Below are 17,477 nucleotides of genomic sequence, written 5' to 3'. Positions count from 1 at the left end.
TGGGAGTAAAATTAAGTCCAGGAAGAAGAGTGAGAGGGGGAAGTTGTTTCTAAGATTTTGTTTTATTTCTCATTATCCTACTGGGATATGACTGTAAAAAAAAATAATTTTCCTCAAGTTGAATCGGTTTTGCCCATGAAAGTAATTAGTGAGTGATCTCTCCCTGTCCTTATTTTGAGCCACAAGCCTTTAATTTTATTTCCTGTCTCCTGTCCAGCTGAGGAGTGATAGAGTGACTTTGGTGGGCACCTGGCATCCAGCTAGAGTCAATCCACCACAAGTTCTCTTTCAAATATTTGTGAAATTTCTTGGCTCTAAATAATAGATCTGCTATAATACAATATATTGTATCAGCTCTTTGGGACTTCAGTAAATGTTTGTGTGTTCCAAAATGAACCATTTGAGTTTTCCACTGTGGTACTTCAGTGTATGTGGGCAAAGTAACTGCAGTTAAGGTTGGTTCTTAACAGCTGCATGTGTTTAAGCTGCTGCTAGGAGGTTAGGAAAGAGTGCTCTAGCACAAAGTGAGTTTTGTCCTTTTGATGCATAAAGCTGTTTTACGCTTCTGTTACTCAACTGTTGCAGCGTCAGAACTGTTACAGGAGTGTTCAAGCTGCATCAGGTGGTTTTGTTGTCTTCAGCTTTGAAGAAATCCCACGTACTTCTGGTGCCTGTGTGCTAATAACTAAGGAGTAACTTCTCACTGAATACCGCTGTTATTAGGAGAAGCTGTAATTGTGCATATCTCATTCTTTTCAGACAAATGTCAACCCCATGTGAATTTGAAGTTGTAAAGGGGAAAAATAGTAAAGTTCAATGTGAAACTATCTATTTAAGGTATTATGACTTCATATGTGTTAGACGTTGTGCTCAGATTGATTTCTGGAAACTTTATCTTAAACACTGGTAGGAAATAATGCATTGCTTGCAGCATCACTAACCTGTCAATAAGGATTTGCTGTGATAACTTAATTCTTGCAATTCACAGGTTTTGCTGGAGCGTTTCTATAGCTGCAAGTATGTGAGAACCTTCTTCAGCTGATATTCTAGCTTAGAGAAATCTGACTTAATAGATTTGTGCAGTTTATTTAAAAGGTAATTAAAAATATTTATCTCTCTGAGTTAACTGCAAAAGCCATAATTTAACTATTCTTTGAAAATATGTAAAAATATATGAACAAGAGAAGAACCATACTGAAAAACATTTGGTCCTTATTACCATCCCCCCCAAAACCGAACCAAAACCTTAAACAACCCCTGCATGAAAAAAAGGTGGTAAAAATTATAAGTGTATATAACCTCTTAAAAACAAATAATCCACATGCATTACCATAATACTTAATCATAGAATCATAGAACTATTCAGGTTGGAAAAGACCCTTGAGATCACAGAGTCCAACCATCATCCCTCTCTACGAAGTTCTCCCCTACTTTCTGCTACATTTATAGTAATACTGTTTTCCCTGTTATCACTTATGTTTTGGTTTTATTGCAAAGACTGTAAAAAGTCGTGTGTCAGATATTAAGTTCATTTTGAATATATATAAGTAGTTTCTTCTAATGTGCTTCTTGAGGGTATGATTCTGATTTTGTTATTTAGAAAGCTCCTGTGACTGGGAGAGGCTCAGGATAAACAGTGCAGGTTGCCTAGGAGATGCCATATGGTAGTAAAAAGACTTTTTTTTAGGAAATTTTAAAAAGCTCATTCTTGCATGAAGTGGTGGTCTGTTTTTTGTTGTTTTGTGTTTGTTGGGGTTTCTTTTAAATAATATAAGTAATATAAGTAAAATGGTTGTTGCTATTTCATCTAGTCTGTGGTGGAAAGGGTTCTTTATATGGCACATTACTGCAGAGAGGGGCACCACCACCATTTTGGCTTGTGACTGACAGTAGTTGTGGTGTCTGTGGAGCCAGTACACAGAGTGTTTTTTGTTTTTTTTTTCAAATGGTAATCTTGGGTATAGTTAAGTATTGTCCTCTGCTGTACTGTCTTGGGTTCCAGTCCTTGCCCTCTACACTAATAAAACATTTTGCATGACAGACTGGATGAAACGGAGCATATGAACTATGTATTTATGTCTGTAGTTGCATACCCACTCCTCTAGGAACCGAGTTAGGAGCTCTATGTGTTCAGAAAAGAGCAGAACTCAAGCTTTCTACTTTATGTATAAACATGAGTGTGTTTCCAAAGTGTTGTTCCGGGAAGTCCTGTTAGGAATCTTGAAAAAAGGTTGCTTGTCATGTTAAAGGCCGCTCTCTTTTGTTATGTTAATTAGTGTTTCAAAAGTGATCCTTGTAGTTAAGTTCAAATTGTGAACATGTGAAGGGGGGAGAGCAGGAAATACTACATCAGATACCCAGCTGTAATTCCTGTCTGAAATTGGATTTGTGGGTTTTTATAATGCTACACTTGCACCTTTAAATTAATTGTGTATGTTTTGCAGACAAATGTAGTTCTCATTTTAATTTCTATTTATCCTAGAAGGATTTTATGCAATGTACTTATCCAAGGTCTTCCTACATATGCATTACATATTCATGCACATGTAGGCTAAGTGATGTAAAGTTTGTTTTCAAGTTGTTTTTGGTTTTCCTAGTGAACATTACTGCTATGAAATGAGGTAATGCCTGTGCAGGAAGAGTAGCAGTCAGGAAACTGAAGGCAGTGGTAGGTACATGGCAGAGTTTAGCAAACAATAGCTGTTTAATTGCTTATGCCATCTATGGGAGAATTTTGGAGTCTGAGAAAAGATTTGTCATAACAAATGCTATAACAGACCTGTTTGTGTGAACACAACATCCAAGAGGCGAAATTCATCTTGTTGGCTCAATTACTTCTGCAAGCCGTACATCCTACAGAGGGAACTCAGCCAAGCAGATCAGTATCTCTGCTGCCATGTACCTGTGAGTCAGGGGCAGTTTTAATTTCTAGCAGTTATTTTGCTGGAGTGCTGCTAGTGCTGGCACTCTGCAGTGTGAGTTAGTCCTCAGTGCTGTAAATACATGAGCACCCATGTATTTACAGTACTGGTGACACAGCATGGGGTGTTTGAAATTTTGTGGGGAAAAAAAAGGCAATGCATGTACATAAGTGTTGTGAGTTTTTTGTCTGGTCTTTTTGTTGGCCCATGACAGAGCAATGACTTTGGTAATTCATTTGTATATTTTAAATTATTGATTTTCCTTGCATAAAGAAGAAGTAAGGTAGTTTAATTAGAAGTGCATTTATTTATTTTCAGAAAATCCACGTTTGAGGTAATTTGCAAGTTAAAACCTTGGCAGTTTTAGTTACATTGTAAAAAAATATTTTTTTAAAATGTCAAATGGAGTATGTAGGATTGCATGATGTTTGCAGAAGAATTTTTATACTGCTCATGTACTGTTCTTGCTTTCATTTAAATATTCTGCTATCATGTTAAACTCTTCTTAGTCACATTTTAAAACAGAATTACTTTGATCTGAATGAAGGCATGAATTTATGCAAATTATTTTGGCTGAATTAAGTATGAATTTGCAACTATTTCTACAGGTAGAAACCAACTTAGTAAAATCAGGGAGCATAAAACATGTTGCAATGAAGAAGAGTAAAAGAGCCCTGCCCACAGCCTGGTTGGAAGACAAGGGGAAATTGGACTGGGAAATAATATTGGTTAGAAAGAAAATGTGTTTCCTGAAGTAGAGAGTGGTGCAAACCATGCCCCAGTTACCGTTCACAGGAGGGCAAGAAGTTCAGATGTTACTCATACAGTTCTTCATACCTGAAGTGCCAAATGGCACACCATAGCTTATCTGCAGCTACTGAGTTTTCTCAGTTCCCAAACATGCACGACAAACTGTACCTGGGTCTGCCCACTCATGAACTCTGCTGGAGATATCCTAGCTGGCACCATGTACAATGTGTCAGGGACCTTGCTAACACTGCAACTGTATGGATGACTGTGTTCAATTACTCTGAAATGCTCTTGGATATTTTTTAACAATAAAATGCTTGTTCATTTGGCCATATTATCCCTAGATACAAGTTAAGATTGATTTTTTTTTTCCTGTTTGTTTTTACAATGTAGACAGTGTGAATACATAAAGGTTTGCTGGGAAAACCAAATTAAATAACTTTAGTGAAAACAGTCTATCAAGACACCAGCATTATATTAAAGCTATGCAAATAGCTGTCTATACTAGAAAATATGCATATCTATTAAATTTTCAGAAGACAAATGTCCACACTTTGTTTTTAGTAATAGAAAATACCTTTTCACGTCAGATACTGGGCTGTCAACTACTCAGAAATGTTGGCTGCTTCTGTTCTGGTATGCATATGAAGTAAGTTTGTTGTTAAATGCTTGTTTAACTTATTTGCTGCATTTTTCACATTTCTTATGCTAGACACTATAGGTAGGAGTACAATGCAAACATAAGGTTCTTTTTTTTCCTAACAAGATTATAGAGGAGATAATGGCTTTCACACTGTGACTCATGTTTTCTAGCTCACCTTGCATATATATTGCATCTAGCTCATCTGTAGATATTATATATTAAAAAATATGTTTTTAAAAAAGACAACAGTTGAGAACATTAAATGCTAGAGAACAAATTCAGTTTATTGCTAAGATTTTTGTGAGTTTTGCAGAACAAGCTTAACCAAAAAGAAGAGGGCTTTGTATGTTTTCTGTGGGCTTTGTTTGTCCATTCTACCTACTTCATTTACTGCAGCCCTCTGTAACATTCAAGAACATCTAGTAACCTGTAAGAACTTCAAGGAAAAGTGTTTAATTTAATGACATTTTATTAGGTAGTGGTATATTTGATTCCATAACAGTACTGTGTGTATACTGAAAACTTGTATTTAGTAAGCTTGAAGTAACAAATTATGCATTTATATATTGAAAATTAGAACAGGATTATGACGTGTTTCTATTAGCCGTTATAGTTCAAATTTTGCTTTTTAAAACATTACCTGAAATGATTATCTCGCTAGTGAAACACCTTCAGCTCATGTCATTGAAGTAAAAGAGATGATTGTCATGTTGCTTGTGTAAGGAGTTATATATAGGTTATACTTGGCTGAAATAAATAAAATGAACTAAACCTGTCTTCATCTTCCTTCCTTGGATGGTGATATGGATCAGCTATTTGCTTCTTTCTGGTCATGTGACTATACTTAGTATCATTCCTTCTTCTCTGTTTATCATGTATTCTGGGCATCATGTTTGGTATTTTGCTTGGTTGCTCTTTAAGAAATCTTCAGTTTGTGGGATGCAGAAAAGAAAAAAAATAAATTCCAGCTGACTGCTTAGTCCCATGTAGAAGTAAAAGATTTAAACCAGAGATTCAGAGGAGGAAAAAAAAACACCCTCAAAAGCCCCTCAACAAAACAAAAAGAAAACCCCACATCTAAAGTTACTTCCAACCACTTAAGTCTGTCAACTGGACAAACTTGAAACATAATTCTTGGGGAAAATTTTTCTATGGATTTAATGTGTCTTGCACTTTGTGGGTTAGACACTACCTCTGTGTGTGTTGGTAGGGCACACACAAGACATGCTCTTTAGCACCTTTGTAGAAAGGAAAGTATTAGGAGCATAAATCACCAATAACTTCAGAGAACTCAAATCAGACTTAATAACAGCATAGCTATTGGTGTGTTAATGGAATGCAATAGTCATGGCAAATAGCAGGCTTCAAAAGAAAAGCAACAAGCTGTTGGGTCACAGAAAGACTTCAGAAAATCCATTACCTATGCACTGAATATTCAAGAGGTGCCAAACATTCATTAATACATTTGAGTCTTCAAAAGGCTGTACCTTCTACAGAAGGAAGGAATAATATTTTTGCCATTTCCTACCCTTTCCTTTTCTCACTGTTTCAAACATAACTGGGCGGTGTCTTGATTGGTTTGTTCTCATTCATATCTTGATCTATGGCAAGCATTGGAAAGATGATAGAGCAAACCATCTAGTTTTTCAAAGCTGAGACATAGATGAGGCAGAGCCACTCCTGTAGTATTACACCCTAATTCTGTCTGCCCTCTGAGGCAACCTTAGTGCTAAATGAAAGGTATCTTAGTACTGCTTTTCAGTTATGTCACAGACTTGTGGATCATCTGTATGGTTAATGGATGGATATAAGGCTCTAGGAGATTTAGGCTGAAAACCTAAACCAAAAATAATTCTTTTAAGATGGCTGTTGGGTTAAAAAACTTTTTTTTTTTTTTTTAACTAAGCTTTGAATCTGACTAATTGCTTTGATATCAAGGAATGGATAAAATGGTAAATGTTTCAGTAGTAATAGGATCAGATGGCTTGAAATCTACTGCATATATTGCAGAAAAAGCAATCCTTACAGTCTAAACCATGGAATTAGCCATCTCATATAGAATACTCATGTAAAGTAACAGTCAATTAAACAAATTATATAGTTTATTTAGATATTTGTGCTTTATTAACTCTATGGGCTTTTCTTTGAAGCTCAAGATTCTTTGGGAGACCTTACAGCATAATGTTACTTGTGCAATATTTACGGCTCAAGTATGGGAGTCCTATTTCTTACACGCTTTAAATCTGTAGTGATTTTTGAATTCTGGACCACTATATTTACTCAGAGTGCTTGTTAGCATAGTTGGAAAAGAACTCAAACCTGTAATTGCAAACGACTTTTTGCACCCTAAGTAGTACAGCCTTAGGACCTGATATCATACAGAATTGGAATTTCTTCCCTCCTTGAGCCCTTTTTGTGGCTTACATTCAAATGAAAACTCAAATCTGATTGCCAAAGGAAATTAAGTTCAAAGTAAAGGATTGATTCCCTACAGGAAACACTTGATAACAAGTTTAAACAGTTGTATTCTGCTTTAAAGAAGGCTGATGGGAAGGTTTAAGTCCTAGAAATCAGTACTAATTGTCAGGATATGATTAATATAATACATTCTAAGTAGCTACTCTGAAACTGAGGCTTCCTCTGTGGCTCAAGTAATTCAAAGGAACTTTTCCAAGTAAACTGTTTCATAAATGCTGAAACTTGGTGAACAAATTCAGTAGAGCAATTTGGGTTGGGGTCCAGAGGCTGGGTGAGGTAGTTTAATTTTCCCGACAACTGCAGTTTTGGCTCAGCCCAGAAGTTACTGTTTATCAGAGATTGTATTTCTAAATGAAACATGAATGGAGAAAGGAGAAGGGGAGAGTTTATGCTCTTCCAGAGCAAGGAAGTAGTAAATTTTTCATGTTATTTTCTATGAAAGCATAGCTGTTCTCATTAAAAAGTTGTTTATGTACAACTATCTTGCTTTATCTTTACATACTACAGACGTTATAGTACCTCTGACATGCTAGTTGTGCATTTCTGGATTCCACTAGAAAGCAACATTCTAGTCGAAGATCCATTTTATAAGGAGGCACGGTGCCCTATAGTTTCATTTCTTTGCATATACTATGAGAAAATGTATGTTAGAGGAGCTGGATCATGCTGAAGAGTTTTGTTTGTTCTCTGTTTCATGGAAATATCACTACTCAAATAAATGAGAGCAGAATTAGTGGCAGGATTATTTCAGCCTGAGCTGCCACTTGCAGAGAAATGAAGCAAATATGGTGTGCAGCTGCCTTTAGACAAGCAAAGGAAATGAGAAATGGTGCTGTTAAAAATGAGAAAAGTCACTTTTGCACAACACTACTTTCCTGGGTGGCTGAAATAGAATTGTCTGGGCAGCAGCAGCTAAGGAATTCCCAAGGCATTTGTGCTCTTTGTTTCCACGGTTTCTATTCTAGTAGACAAGGAAAGGATAATATATGATAGGTACTTTGTTTCATGTTGCTTTTTTTATACTCAGAAATCCTACACAACTATAGTTTCATGTTCTCTCCAGAGACCAGATGTCATAATAAGCTTATATAGTTAATAACCTACCATGCCAGTAATCTGAATCTTAATTACATCCATCTCCTTTGTGAAGATTTTTAATACAAATTATTAACTGAAAAGTAATAGCTGATTATTTTTTTTTTGTAGTGTGGACAATAGATATAAAAGCTGTGTGGCCCTTTGTACAAAAACAAACTTGTAACATCACTGAAAATCACATATAAGTGATGACTCTCCCAGATGGATCTTTTCAATCATTAATAATCTTGGTTATATAATATTAGACTGCTGATAAAAAATGAATGATAGCTATAGTTGTCCTGTTATTAATTTTGAACAGTACTGCTGTTGTTCTTCCAGTGGATTCTGGAAAAATGAAAGATAGAAAGGTTGTCCCTTGGCAAGGTGAATAAATACATGAACAGAAGACTGGTTGGCTGGTTTTTGTTTATCTTTGCTGTGATTTGTTTGGGTTTTGTGTATTAGTTGGGGTAGGTCTTGATTTGTTTGTTATAAGGAAGTAGATAAAACTGGAATCTGGATATGATGAAAATGTAGGCTTTTGCTCTTTTGTACCTCTTGAAAATGTCTCATAAAAATTACTATGAGTTTTTAGATACACTCTTATATGCCTAAAACTTAGCTGTAAGTTACTTGGTCAAGACTAAAACATTAGGTCTTGTAAAGAGTTGTGACTAGGGTGTACATTTCCTATCCCATAATCATACTACACTCAAAATGCTTCTCATATCATCGGCTATCTGTTCAAATATTTGATATACAACAAATTGGTTTTCTTTACTCTCATCTGAGTAAGAGGTACTGTGAAAGGGTTTGATTCTGGGAGAAAGAAGTGAAACAGTATATTTTTAATGTTCTTCTTACAATAACTTATTTAAAGTTGACCAAAAATAAATAGGAGATATTTTTTAAAATATATTGGCACTTCTTTCTATGAAAGATGTCCTTTAGTCACTTAGACATGCTTAGATTAGAACTGCTATGCTGAACTGTAAAGAAAGTTTGAAAAAATGCAGGAGTAACATTTCTGCCACAAAGTGTTATTAAGCTCAAAAATATAATAATAATTTAAAAATTAACTCCCTCCTCCATCCTTCACGCAGGTCAAAGTTGATATATTTATTGAGACCAAGCATACTCTGACAGCCTTAGTGAAGAGCATGGCAGAAGATATTAGTCCTAAAGAGCTTTTATCATGAATAACAGATCTTTTTAGCCAGAGGCGTTTTGAGAAGGGCAATAGGGTTCAGTCAGAAAGCAGATATTAGATGCTCATATTTCTTTTACATTTTTATGCGACTTTTGTCTCTTGCCAAATAAGATACATTTCTTTTAGGCATATAGAAACTTAATATATCAGCTCTTTATTGCATCCTTCATATCAAAAGATGTTTGAATTTATCTTTGAGGTCAGCTTAATTATCACCAGTATAGTGACAAGGCTTAGTATACGATATTTGACTTCTCCTGGGATATCAGTTTTTCTCCTTGCATCCCATCAAGGCATTTCTTTCTCAGTTAGGCAGTGTAATTCAAAAAGATTTTCTGACACTTCTTACCTTTAAAACAGTGCCTGTTCCACATGTGAACTGTGATGTTTTACAGATTTATGTTGTTTTTTTTCACCACTAGTATATTCCTATTCCCTGGAAAACCGCATCCTACAGTTCTGGGATAGGGGAGGCTCAAATGTCTCTACTCAGAGGTGAACCCAGTCTGTCCCACAAAATAACAGAAGTATATGATTCCACAGCTGTTCTGATGTAGGTTTCTTTCAATCTGTCCTCAGGCCCACTGAACATGTACTTAATTTTTCAGTTGGAGAAGAAAATGAAACATTATCACAGGAGTATACCACAGTGGCATTGAGATTTCCTCTAATTCAGGGAAATAATTATGGTGATACAAGTAAACGAAGATTAAAAGAGTGCTGATAATTTGAAAAATGAAAGCTACATCTTCAATGGCTATAACACATTAGTAAATTACTTTGCCTATCAGTCCTAAATAAATGTGTGGGTAATTCAGGGGGAAAATGCTATAGGTCTCACACTTTGTTTTGTAGCTTATTAAAGAAAGGGAATAATAAATGCAAACGCTGAGCTGCTTTAGCATTTCTAACCAGTTAGCACAATAGTGAATGAGAAGCAGGGGTAGGAACCTCTATTTTCATGTGTATATGTTGAATACCAGCCATAGTACAGGCTCAGGTACTTGTTAGTGAAGAGCAGTTGTTTTTCCTGACCATTCAGTAAACTGGACTGCAAAACGTATCAAAAGGGAGAAGTCTCTTTGAGTCTGTCTCACCTCTTTCTGCTTCAGACCTTGGATTCCCACTGATGTTTTGGTATGATTGATATTGTACTTACTTTGGTTACTTGACCACAAAGAAGATAGTTTGCTTATCATCAACAGTTCAGAGTATGCTAACCCCTGCTTTGTTTGAAAAGACAACATTTAGGAACAGATGCTTGGTTTTTTGAGCTTTTTTTGGTAAAATGTTGACAGACATTTTTCTTATAAATTTGAGCATTTTCTTTTTGAGTTTCATAAAAAGTAGCTAACACTGACCATGTATCTTTGAACCTTTTCTTCCCCCTTGTACTTTTTATGGTGGCGTATGACACAAAAGCAATAACAGCAGTGAACAATATGACAAAGTATGTAAGAGTGATGCTTGCTACCTTCTCTAAGTAACAATCTATCAGATACACTGCCAAAAGGAAGACATTTGTAGTGTTAAATAGAATGTCCACAATGTCATGAGACCTATGCCTTTAGGCAAGAAAATGATCTAAAGGTATTCATTACAGTAGAAGGTGACCATAAAACTACTCACTTTCAGAACAAAGAAAAGCACTAAATTTTGTCTTGACTTTCACAGTAATTTCTTGACTTCCTTACTCATTGCTGAAGAGACATACTCAGCAAAGAAAAAGCATTCAGCATAAATTTTTGTACAAAGTGAGAACACAGGTGCAGAAAGGAGGAATTATTTGATTTCTTCCATTTTAAAATATTTTAGAAGTGGTCAGATAGTGATGTAGATTTTATGACTTTTTGCCTATCCCTTTTATGTTATTCTACAAGGTTTTTTTGTTATAAGGTTGAAATTCTGAAAGTGTTGTCTTAATTAGCATAAGTATAGACATTTTGATGTTACCCTTAAAAAGTAACAACTGATCATATGGGTGAAAAAGTCTGTGGCAAAATTAGAGGCTTAGTCCTAAAATGACTGGCTCCAAGGTCTTTACACCTGTTTGTGTAGATTAACAATCTAGCAAATTGCTCTCTTTAAGTTTCAAACACTGTGTGAAAGATTAAATAAAAGAATAGCTACAATTACATGTGTGTTTATGTGCAAGGCTGAAGATTGAGAAGTGGCTAAACTCTTCCCACTTATATTTTACTCTAAACTATTTCATTGCTGGAATCAGTTGAGAAGCAATTTGTGCTAATGGCTTATCTTTCTTCATACCTTCATACATATTTGTCCTGGTATATTCCAAAACCAGTAGAGATCTGGCCCTTGGGAACTGCCCAAACCAGTAAGCAGCAGCAAATGGGAAAATGTGCCATCATCTGCAAAGGCATCTTCAGCAAAACTGGATGGTCTAATTGTATGCCTCACCTAAACCATGTTCCTACCTAGAGGGGTTGGACCAGATAATCCTTGAGGTCCGTTCAAACCTGGCATTCTGTTATTCTTTGTCTAAAATGTAATCTTGTAAATGTAAAAACAAACAAACAAACAAATACAACAAAAAGCAAACACCAAAACCAAACGAACAAAACTTATAGATTATGTATTTGAGCAATTTGTAAAACCAGGCCATAAAAGTTTTTATTTGCAACTGGAAACCTAGTTGATTTCATGGCTTTTAAATTCTTTGAGCAACTGGAATGTGTATTACTATGATAAAAAAACAACAACCCAAAATATGGAAATGCCATGCACACTGCACCAAAACTGTTAGGCAGACAATATAGAGTTTTTAGTATTCCAGTCTTTCTGAATTTCTGGGCTTCCATCACAGCAGTTGTGTCTCAAGTTCACAGATGTAGACTGTTGTGTTGATTGTATAGAATTGTGCATTGTGTGGGTTAATATCTTTTGTATTTGCAAGGATGATCATGTTATAAATTAGTTGTTTTTACTGTACTGGTAGTGTCAACATATTTGTTATAAATTACTTTTTTTATTCTTTAATCTTGAAGATTTCTTCTGAACAAATACTTGACACAATCTTTAGGGGTTTTTTATAATTTTAATGAGTCTTCTGTCTTGTTTGCGTTAATATTAAGATTTGCTGTTTCTTTAATTGCAGTTTACTCAAGCAGGGAGTCTTTCAGTGAATAGTTTTAGAGAGTAGCAGTATTTTATTTTGTTATTCAAATAGTGTTTTCACATTCCATAATGTTTTTCATTCACCATCAGTAAAGCACATTGTAAATGTAATTAGTACAACAATTTTCTGTTAGCAGTTTTTGGGCCAATAAACAGAAGTCTAGAGAAGTAATTTTCCTAATGCTATGGAGAAAGTATTTGGAGAATGCAGCACAAGATAGTTGACTTTCTTTCCCCCCCCCCCACTTTTTTTTTTTTGACCTAACTTGTAGATAATATTTTATACAAAAGCAATTAGAACCATCAAACAGATGCTATTTCAAAAATAAAAAAGCTATTTCAAGTGTTTTAGAGCTTACTGCCTTTGTTGCTCTTTTCCTTTTTTATTTTGATTCAAATCAAGTTTTGTTATAATGGGAAAGTAATTTTATCAGAAATAGTTTTCTGTTTCCTTGCCCATAGTTAATCTGTTCTGGAATAGAGAATTGTCAGTATTCTCTTAGTTGTATGCAGATGATATACCAAAGCAAAGAGATATTTTCAAGACAACTTCTGCAATGAAAAAAATCCTTCTTTAAAAAAATTTAATTAAAAAATAATCAAAAGGCAAAGAAAATGCAAGCCCAGTACCCATTAGCAAATATTATTAAGATTAATAGTGGAAATGTTGGAATTATTTAAAGGTGGAAAATACATTAATGTTACCCATTGTGTGAGGTTTTCATGTACTCGAGATGACTGTGTAGTGCTGTTGAATTGTTCTCAACTCCTGCAGTACTTCAAGTTGAGTTGATTTATAAAAGCTCTGTGTGTAACTGGGTCTTGAGCAAGAGGAAAAAACATGGAATGTTAAAAATATTGTCTGAGGTTGACTTTAAGCATATTTTCTTGTTTAGGATTACTTCCTGATCTTTGGAAACAGGACAGAAAGATGATTTAGTTACTAGAAAAAGTTAGCTCTATGTAAATACGTAGAGATGACTACTTCAAAACTTCTTTGAACAATTACTTTATTTTAAAAATAGGCTTCTCATTAAAATGCCCTCCTATCCCTTAGTTCTCTTAATAAACTGCTCCTAACACATGCTTCAGACAATGAGTCCTTAACTTATAGTGGAGTTTGAATATTTTGTGTCGAATGCGTTGCATATATCAGTGCTTCTGAGAAGCAGGATTGACTAACCTAGGAGGGAGGTTGTATAAATACTTATATTCCAGTCACCAGATTCCATTTTAGAGTATTACTGCATTGTACTGTATCTATTTAATGTAGAAATACACAATATATATGTGATCACCACAGAGAGAAAACGGTAATTGACAGCCATTTTGGAGGCAAACTCCTTACGACAAAGCTCAAGGTGAGAAACTAAGAGCTTTTTCTGGACTGATTTTATTACAGTGTTGTAGTAAATCTCAGAATAAGGATGTATAGGCTGGAAGGTCAGTCTGTGTTAAAACTGATGTCATTGAACCAGACTCATTCTGTTGTATTCATATAGTGACAAGCACTAAAATATGTGTCTATCTAGGAACTTGAGATGACACTAGGAAACACAACCTAGCAACCTAAAGAAGCTGACAGTAACTGTGAAGTTATTTTCCCTGATGCTGTTCCACCACTCCCCCCTCCATCATGAGAACCATCTGTGATCTTAATATCTTGATGCTATCAACACCTGTAATTCTGTATGCTTTCTTCTGATGCTTTTACAATCTTACTTTCCAATTTACCCTTCATTTGTACCAGTCTTAATGTTTTCATTACAAACCTCCACAATTTGATACTGTAATAAAATTCTCACAGAAACAAAGAAACTGCAGGCTGTCAGCTGTGGCTCCTGTTGCAAAGCATATGTCTTCAAACTGCTTTTATTTATGTATGCACAGAGTGATTTGGATATTTAAAACAATCTCTTCTAACAAAACCTTATCAAAGCATAGCATGATTGGTATGTCTTTCCCTGGGGTGCAACGGAAAAGAAAACAAAGAACACAAAGTTGTGTAAAAAGTACTATGCTAATGAAAACAGCCTGAAAGGCTAGAGAGTAGTATAGACTAAAGCAATTTAATCCAAACACAATATAATATATAATTGCAAATGTAATGTGTCCCAGGAGAGCCAGTGCTTTTCTTTAGTGTGATGGAAAAATTGTATCATATAAATATCCAACATTTCAAAAGGAAGGCCAGAGTTTTATTAATTTAGAGATAAAATTCTGTGCTTTATAGTTCATAAAAAGGCAACATCTGTAACAAAAATACTGTGGAAATACCAATACATGGTGTCAGTACTTACTGTTCTGCCTTTAATGACCATACTTAGCTCAAGTTGATGTTTTGGTTTTTTTCTATAAACTTAGAAAATCACAGAAGGTATCACACTAATATTAAATTAGTAGCTGAGTATATATCTTCTTTGCTGCAGAAGTCACTGAACAAAATAGACAGACTGGTATTTTTGCAAGGATTTTCTTGTCAGCCATTCCTAATGATTGTCCTCCTTTTCTGTTGGCTGTGGTGATTTGTCTGTTGTCTCGAATGTCAGTTAGCCTAAGATAAAGGGGAGGACATGAGCAGCAGCTATGTGATCTTCTCCTTATCTCTCCTTCAATATTTCAGGAATTTTACTTTAAATGTGGAGCACACCCAACCTCTGACAGTGAAACATCTGTGGCTTTGAACCTCGTTACAACAAACAGTCGCTGTATCACATGTATAACATGCACAGATATTAGGTAAGTACAACAAAAAGTGTCAGAGATGCATAGTTTCAGTGCTTCAGAGCATTTACTACTTTGAAAGACCTTTTTTCCTCCTCTGCTGGTTTTCCTTTTAAAATATTTTTTTTTCCTATGGTGGAAAATGAGCCACATTTTCATTAGTGTTCGGTTTGTTAGGTATGAATCCAATTTATAATTTAGTTCCTTAGTTGAGTTGCAGGTGAAAATCTGACTTTTTAAGTTCAGCTGCAAACTCAAGTGCTCAAGATAGTGGCATAAGTGTGCAGATCTTTGCTGCTAATCTGTATTTAAGAGCCAGTGAATGAATGCATGACTTTGAGGGGGACATTGTTTCTGCAGAAAGGAACTTTTTGGTGGTTTTTGTATAAATCAGAGCAAAATTTCTGAAGATGCATTTGTTCTCATGTTCTTGTTTATTGCATTTGTAAATAATGTAATATGTTTTACTGCATGTTGTTTGGGCACAGTCATTCAAGAATAGCATTACTTGCAAATGCATGGATTAAAAAAACAATTGTCTGAGAAAGCCACTGTTGTTAAGAACTACCTGGAATGCATTTGACTGCTGATTAGGAGAGGTTTTGAGGTGAAACCTCAAAACTTAAAATACTGTGTTATACACTTTGAGTATTGCTATTGATTTGGTTCTATTTTGCAATAGAAGAAAGAATTTAGAAAAACTTTAGAAGATAGCAGGAAGTGTGAATTGAACCTGTTGGGAAGTATCTTTTGGGGGAAGAGAAGCTGGATTCCTGGAAGTAAACTTTCTATTGAAAATAACAGATTGTTGTTCTGAGTATATCCCAGACCTAGTATACTTATATTGTGCTTGTGTGCTGTGCATTGGCAGCAGCTGATTGGTTGCTGAACAGCATTTGGCTGAAGAAAATCAGTCTTAGTTAGAAATTAAAAAATAATTGTGCACTGAAGAGAATCACTTCCCATGTACCCAGCATTTATAGCATTGCAATGTGTCTCTTTCAGAGACTGCCTTGCAGGCACTACATGCCAAATTACTTAGAAAGCTTGTCTCCAGTGGTTAGATATGCAACAGTATTAACCTCTATGTAATTAAGGATAATATGAAGTTTCCATTCTAAGCCCAGCTTTCTCCTTGTCCCAAGAACAAGAGGGAAAAATATCAGCCGTGAGTATGCATACTTAGGCTTGAGAAGTGGTTATACTTATTTCAGTCAAATTTGGAATGCACGTATTGACATTTTCCTGAACTGGTATATTGAGTACTGACCCGTTTGCCTGTGTTTATGAACTTGCAATTTTTTTCCTCTGTTTTGTGGCAAAATCCCAATGGAAATAAAGAAGTAAGACTTAATTTTCTCTATTTGCTTAGCTTAACTGTTTCCAGGACTAAATACTGGCTTCCTGAACTTTACTACTTTAGTTTAGTGAGGCTATTTATTGACATGACACAAATGCATATAAATTCCCATTAATTTAAATTAAGGCATTAAATCACTATGAGAGACCCAAGTTCCAGTCTATGTCTAGCTTGGCACATAATCTGGGAATATTTATTTATGAATAAGTTTATTTGATTTAAACACTAAAGAGGGAAGGAAGAACTCTTCCTGTTGCCCATATTCTGTTCAGATTGTTTCTAGCTCACAGGACCCCTTCTGAGATGCCATTAGTTGATCGTTAAGTATTTTATTTCTAGAAGTTTGTAGGAGCTCTGACCAAGTACCTCAAGAAACAAGATAGGATATGGGTGCCTGAACATCTGACAAGGTGCTAGCAATTCCTAGTTCTCTACCTATGATGAAGACAGCAGGTTCTCTGAAGTGACTTACACACATAGTCTTTCAGGCTTCTCTTTGTGTAGCAGATTCAGTTGTTCATAAATAAGTTTGTCTTCTGTTGTGCAGCACAGAGCTTCATAAGCTGCCTTATTGTATACTTCAAAAGATTTTGTGAGTGGCCTCTGTTGTCCTGCACACCTTCTAATCTATTTTGAACTCACCTGTGGAAGTGCACAAGATTGTATCAGTAAGTGATATCATTTCAGTTCCTCCTCTCTTTCATGGTTGACTATCATGACACTATTGTATCTTGATTCTGCCTCATTGCAGGTAGCACTATTCCTTACATGAAATTGTATAGCAAAGAGAGAAATAATAGTTATTGGTCAAAAGGGAGAAGTTGCAAGAGACACATGAACTCCGTACTGATTCACATGGTGCCTCTTCTGGAAAGAGCTGATTTTGACAGCACTCTTTGTGGTGTACTTACAGAACTGGCTCCTAGGTACAGGTTAAAGGCCAAATGTTAGTTGCTGTCAAATTGGTACATCAGCATTTTGCAGCAAGGTTACAGACCAGTCTACTTAAAAGTGGATAGTTCTCTTGTCGCCTCCAACAGTTCACTGGCCAAGAATGGTTTGGCTTACTGCAGTGTAGAGCCCTAGTAAGGGTCTGTACTGCTAAATGAAAGAGGGTCAACAGCTGGTCCCTGATCCCAAGCCAAATGGCAACAACTGACAGGTACCCTACAT

The 17,477-nt window shown here is 35.5% G+C and overlaps 1 protein-coding gene across 1 annotated transcript in view; it reads left to right on the top strand.

The window, feature by feature from the left end:
• The window catches only part of PARK2 (parkin RBR E3 ubiquitin protein ligase), a 555,014-nt gene that overhangs the window by 189,429 nt on the left and 348,108 nt on the right, over window positions 1-17,477 (top strand). Inside the window, exon 6 of the mRNA XM_010000025.1 lies at window positions 14,844-14,959. Within this exon, the coding sequence (XP_009998327.1) occupies window positions 14,844-14,959 (116 nt within the window). The remainder of the gene's footprint in view (window positions 1-14,843; window positions 14,960-17,477) is intronic.

Source organism: Chaetura pelagica, unplaced genomic scaffold (assembly GCF_000747805.2).
Source record: "Chaetura pelagica isolate M959 unplaced genomic scaffold, ChaPel_1.0 scaffold135, whole genome shotgun sequence".
In the NCBI taxonomy this organism is placed as follows: domain Eukaryota; kingdom Metazoa; phylum Chordata; class Aves; order Apodiformes; family Apodidae; genus Chaetura; species Chaetura pelagica.
Note: the sequence above shows the minus strand (reverse complement) of the source record. Positions and strands in the feature narration are given on the sequence as shown.